Source organism: Sceloporus occidentalis, unplaced genomic scaffold (assembly GCF_023333645.1).
Source record: "Sceloporus occidentalis isolate IW3139 unplaced genomic scaffold, rSceOcc1.0.p SCAF_3, whole genome shotgun sequence".
Classification (NCBI taxonomy): Eukaryota; Metazoa; Chordata; class Lepidosauria; order Squamata; family Phrynosomatidae; genus Sceloporus; species Sceloporus occidentalis.
Genome location: NW_028316983.1, coordinates 124,083,547 through 124,089,546, shown reverse-complemented (window position 1 = coordinate 124,089,546; position 6,000 = coordinate 124,083,547). Strand labels below are relative to the sequence as shown.

General features: G+C 52.5%; 1 protein-coding gene across 3 annotated transcripts in view; it reads left to right on the top strand.

Moving 5' to 3' along the window:
- The first annotated feature begins 3,714 nt into the window (after positions 1 to 3,714).
- The window catches only part of PBX1 (PBX homeobox 1), a 508,422-nt gene continuing 506,136 nt past the window's right edge, over positions 3,715 to 6,000 (top strand). For all 3 annotated transcript variants that reach the window (XM_089516062.1, XM_089516061.1, XM_089516063.1), the window contains exon 1: positions 3,715 to 4,107. In XM_089516062.1, the coding sequence (XP_089372188.1) occupies positions 3,908 to 4,107 (200 nt within the window). In that variant the 5' untranslated portion in view covers positions 3,715 to 3,907. The remainder of the gene's footprint in view (positions 4,108 to 6,000) is intronic.

The window sequence follows — 6,000 nt, the reverse complement described above, 5'->3', positions numbered from 1 at the left end:
TTGCTGTCTTTGTGTTAACATTTCAGCATCTTCTTCATGCAGTAGCTCTCCCATTTTCATCACTGTGGATGAAATACATAACAATCTTTTTGCCTCTCCCACTTTGGAGACAATGCAATTGTCTGCAAAGGAAATGAGGAATTTATTGGACTTTACAGACAGAGTTTTACTTCCAACTAATACCAGTGTAATGTAATTCTCCCATTACTGGGAGAATTATATTCTCCCCAGAAGTCTATCAGCTCAATATTCCTCACAAGAAGAGGCACTGGTTGAAATACTTTAATTTGTCCTGCTGAAAAACTGGCAGGGTAACTCCCCTGCCACCAGGACAAACATGGGACAGGTCTGTATGACTTTCTAGTTAGGTTACTAATGCATTAGTTAGTGAAATGTTAAGACTAATCAGTTTGCTCTATGTATAAAATATGTTTTATTCATATACCTATATTTAGATATAATACCTATAATAACTATAAGTACCTATATATGTAATAACTGAAAATTAATTTAGTTCCTTGTTTTTAGTTGTTGCTTATCAATTTAGTTAGAAATATTTACTGAGCTAGATATATTATAGATTAATTAGTGAAACCTTTCAATATAAAATGCATCACTTTTGTAGAGAATGTGTTCATGGAAACCAAGGCTATTAAGTAATCACCACTCATGTTTCTTTTTACTTTAACTGGATGCTTGTAATTGTGAATTGGCCATGCTTTTTAAATTCATGCTTTATTGGCTCTCAGTCAGTGGTGAGAATGGTAACCCCCCTTACCTACATCCCCTGACCTCATGTTTTATCCTGTGTTTTCCCTAAGTGTACTGGTCTTGCAATCCCAAAATGGGCATGCAGTCCCATTGTGGTGCAAAAATGAACTCATGTGCTTATGTCATATACTCCATTTTGGGGGGATGGAATTGTAAGCATCCAGCATCCCCAATATATTCATCAATCCAGCTATAGTTTAATTAGATACTAACATAAATGGAGACTGTTATGATGGCATACATAGCACCAGAATAGGTAGTGTGAATGTCACATAGACCCAGTCACATAGATTGATGTGGGAACAGAGGAGCTTGCTGAAAGAGTACCACCACACACATCTGTACTCTGCATTACAGATGGAAACCAAAAGCCAAAAGATGAGTTCTGCCAGATTAAACAAGACAGAAATCCCTCTTTCATATCTAGTATATTCCCAAACACCCCTTTCTGTTCTCTCATTTCTGGGGCTCCAGCTCTTGTCTAGGTGTTGTAAAGTCCATGAAACACCATCAGTTAAAATCAAACTCCTCTCAAACTCCCAAATATATAAACAAGAACCCTCTCCACTTTGGAGAACCTTATCAGGTTCTGTTGAGGGGCAATTAAGGTTTTGGTTTCCCATGGAACCTCTATGGATTGGGGCTGGTTTTAAGGATATAAATATCACCCCAAGATGTAATCTGTTTGCTGCAATCAACCCACTCCCCATGTATCGTGACAGTTGCCCATAGGCCTCAGTCTGAGTCCTTTTGTTTTGTTGTTGTCCACCTCCCCAAACACACAAGCCTTGTGGCTTGAGTCCTTCATACTTCCCGGCTTTCTGTGGATCATTTTCTTCAAGTCTGGTAGCACTTATCTTGTCCAGCCCTGAGACTCTGCTATCCCTTTCTTTTCTTTCCTTTTTTTCTATTCTAGTTGTTTGAATGGTGTTCTCTTATATTTTTTATAATAAAAATTCATCCAGTTACCCATGCCTGGATTCTCTATCAGTGATCACCTGTAAAGCTGGTGCTTAGTTTCTGCATATGTTATCCCACCTGAAGATAGACAGCAACTGTCAGATGAGGTTTGACAAGCCTCACAAGTTTAGAGCAATGTGGAGACACTTCATTCTGCCTGCAAAAACAAGACCAGGAGCAATTGTGGCAGAGACCACAAACCTATAAGATAAAACAAATTAAAAAGTGAAAGAACTTTAAGGAAACGATCATTGCAGAATACAACACGAAGAACAGCCTCTGAGACTTCAAAGATAATCTAGAAAACAGATTTGTACTACTAAGCCTGCTTCCCTGGGAGCCTGAGGAACCCTGACAGGGAGAGGGAGGGATACAAAAGCCAGAAAGAAAGAGAAGCCCCAGTGGATGAGAGAGGAAACCCTTCATTCAAGCAGGACGAACAGGCAAGAAGCAGAGACTGGTATTAATAGTGTCAGAACTGCAAACACAACTGTTTAGTGCAAAGAAAAACACTCTAATAATTAGTGCAAAGCAAAACAAGAGAATAACAAGAAGAAGCAGAACAACAATAAAGGCAGAGCAAGAGACTTCTTCCACAAGAGCCAAGGAATCAACAGGAAACTGGAGTAGGGATGCTCTGCTCCTGCAGGGAGTGCGCTTCCATGGACCAAGCAGACAAGGTAAAAAGACACTGGATGCCACAGACTGAAGAAGCATGGAAGAGAGGCCGGAAGGGGCACATTCATCCACGGAAGGGCCGTCCTGAGGTGGGGCTCCAGTTTTAGAAAGTGGGCGGAAGCACTCAGGAGGCAGAAACGCCAGGAACAAAGGGCAGCCCCAGAGACCGGCTGCCAGCGGGTTCTCAGTAAAATCTGTCGTTAAGAGGGAAGGGAAAAGGGCAGCCCAGGGATGGGAGACACTCAGAGCCGCTCCAGCCCCCGAGGAAGGAGGAGGAGGAGGAGGAGGCGCCGGCACTGCTCCCAGCAGCCCCAGCCGGGCCTCCATCCCCCGGGAGGAGACGCGACGGAGGCCCCTCTCCCTCTCCCTCTCCCTCCGCGGGGCTCCTGAACAGCGCTGCCAGTTTCCGGGGGACTCCCTGCAATCTGGGATTTAATTCCTTTCTGGGGGTTTTGGTAAAACATTCTGGGCGATATCTTCAAGGCTCGTTGGCAACACTGCTCCCGAAGCCCACGCCCGATTGAAGGGAGCCCCCAGCCCCCGGCCCCCAGGGAGGGAGGGAGGTGCTTCTTCGGGCGGACCGCGAGGGGAAGGGCTGCCAGGGGCGCCTCCGCGCTTAATGTGGGAAGACAAGGGCCTCAGCCCAGCTCCTGCGCCGCTCCCGGAAGGAGAAGAGAAGAGGAGCAGAGGCCTCCCTCCCTCCTTCCCTCCTTGGCAGCTGCCCCGCCCGCTCGGAAAAGCCGGGAGCGCGCCCCGCCCCTCCACTGCCTCTGGACTGAGGGGGCGGGGCGGGGCTTCGGGCCGCCGACGGGGACCAATCAGGGCGTGGAGGCGCCCGCTCTCCTCCCCAAGGCCCCGCCCACAGCCCCGCCCTCCCTCTCGCCTGGCTTTGCCTCTTCTGTGTCAGTTTCAGGAGTCCTGAGCCCTCGGAGCCTGAGACAAAAGCGGGGACCGGGAGGGAAGCGAGGAAGGAGGGAAGCAAGGCGGCGCCGCCGCCGGAGGGAGACCGAGGGACGACTGCCAGTCACTGGGGCCGCCGCCGCCGCCGCCGCCGCCGGCCGAGGGGCCCCGGGCTGCGCCATCCTCCCCGTCCGCAGAGCCTCTTTTGGGGGCAGCGCCTGGGCAGCGACTCCGCCAGTCGGGCGGCGGGGCTGAGGGAAAGTTTGCTCGGCTCCTTCGCGGTCCGTCCAGAGCGAGGCGGATTGTGGCCCCAGAAGGAGGCGGCGGAGGAGGAGGGCTCCAGCGGCAGATTTCCCCCGCCGCCCTCCCGGCCTCAACAAAAGCCCCGGGAGGGAGGGAGGGAGGGAGGGAGGGAGGGAAGGAAGGAAGGAGGCCGGAGCCGGATCCCGGCCAGGGCTTCCCGGCGGCTGCCTCGAGGCTCTCGCGGGGAGTCCGTCGCCCGGGAGGGTCCTTAGGCGCCGCGAAGGGCTGGCGCTGGCGAAGGGGGCGAGGCGCCCGGCTCTTGGTCCGCCGCCGAAGGCTGAGGGGAGCGGGGCCCATGGAGGAGCAGCCCCGGCTGATGCACTCCCACGGCGGCGGCGGCGGGGTGGGGATGGCCGGGCACCCGGGCCTCTCGCAGCACATGCCGGACGGCGCCGGGCCCGCGGAGGGCGAGGGCGGCCGCAAGCAGGACATCGGAGACATCCTCCAGCAGATCATGACCATCACGGACCAGAGCCTGGACGAGGCGCAGGCCAGGTGAGGCCCCGGCGCCCCTTCCCTCCCTCCCTCCCTCCCTCCGGCGGCAGCCTCTCTCCCTCCCCCCTCTCTCTGGGGCTGGGGCTGGGGCTGAGGGGAGGCGGCAAGGAGGCCAGCGAAGCCTTCTCTCCGAAGAGCGCAGGGCGTTTGCCTCGGTCTGAGCGCCAACCGAGCCCCGCCAGGGCTGCCTTTGGCCGGCTGAGGCCCGAGAAGCAGCCCCCTCCGAGGGCTCTTACGGGAAGGAGCCCCGCTGCCCTCGACCGCTTTACGGCTGACGTCGAGGAACCAGACGCTTTCCTAACACTTTAAAGGGATTTCGAAGAGCCTGGAACTTTACTTGTCTTTAAATCCCACCAGCAGCGGAGCCGCGGAAGGTTTTTGTGGCCAGAGCTCCGTTTGTCTGGATGGGAAAACAAAAGGCCTAACAGCCCTCGGCTCTTCTGGGGAACCGCTGCCATTTCAGTGCCTTTAGCCGTATCCCCAAAAGTTAATCTCCGTTAATCTGCTGGAAAGCGATGGTCTTAATCTCACCAAATGTTTCCTGTGGGACTCCGGCCTTCCTTCCTTCCTCCCTTCCTTCTTTCTTTCCTTCCTCCCTTCCTTCCTTCCTCCCTTCCTTCCTCCCTTCCTTCTTTCCTTCCTTCCTCCCTCCCTCCCTCCCTTCCTTCCTTCCTTCCTCCCTTCCTTCTTTCCTTCCTCCCTTCCTTCCTTCCTTCCTTCCTCCTTTCCTTCCTCCCTCCCTCCCTTCCTTCCTTCCTTCCTTCCTTCCTTCCTCCCTTCCTTCTTTCCTTCCTTCCTTCTTTCCTTTCTCCCTCCCTTCTTTCCTTCCTTCCTTCCTCCGTTCCTTCTTTCCTTCCTTCCTCCCTTCCTTCTTTCCTTCCTTCCTTCCTTCCTCCCTCCCTTCCTTCTTTCCTTCCTTCCTCCCTCCCTTCCTTCTTTCCTCCCTCCCTCCCTTCCTCCCTCCCTTCCTTCTTTCCTCCCTTCCTTTCTCCCTTCCTTCCTTCCTTCCTTCTTTCCTTCCTTCCTCCCTTCCTCCCTTCCTTCTTTCCTTCCTTCCTTCCTTTCTCCCTTCCTTCTTTCCTTCCTTCCTTCCTCCCTTCCTTCTTTCCTTCCTTCCTTCCTTCCTCCCTCCCTTCCTTCTTTCCTTCCTTCCTCCCTCCCTTCCTTCTTTCCTCCCTCCCTCCCTTCCTCCCTCCCTTCCTTCTTTCCTCCCTTCCTTTCTCCCTTCCTTCCTTCCTTCCTTCTTTCCTTCCTTCCTCCCTTCCTCCCTTCCTTCTTTCCTTCCTTCCTTCCTTTCTCCCTTCCTTCTTTCCTTCCTTCCTTCCTCCGTTCCTTCTTTCCTTCCTTCCTCCCTTCCTTCTTTCCTTCCTTCTTTCCTTCCTCCCTCCCTCCCTTCCTTCCTCCCTCCCTTCCTTCTTTCCTTCCTTCCTTCCCTCCTTCCCTGCGAGGAGGATCGCCTTTTGTGTTTGGTGATGATTGTGGCAGCTCCCCAGTGGGTCTCTTCTCCGCAGTGCAAAGTCACATTTCCCAAAAGCCCTTCCGTTGATTTTAGTTTATTAACTGAATACAGAGTTTATAGATGCAAACTACTAAATGCTGCTTCCTAGACACAGAGGCTGAACACAAAATGCCTTCCACTGTCCACTTAAAAATCAAATAAAACCGTAAGCCTCTCTGAGAGAGAGCCTTTGTGGCTGAAGAGCAGGGAATAGATACTCCACATGCAAGAAAACAAATATCCCCAGGTCAGTCACAGCGCAACATCCCTGTGTGACATGGAGCACCCTTCTGGCTTTTCATTTTGTCACCCAAGGAAGGCATTGTACTTTTGGGGCTCATGGCCGGAGGGAGAGGGATTTCTACAGAAATGAGTTTAGACTTATTTTGAAATGC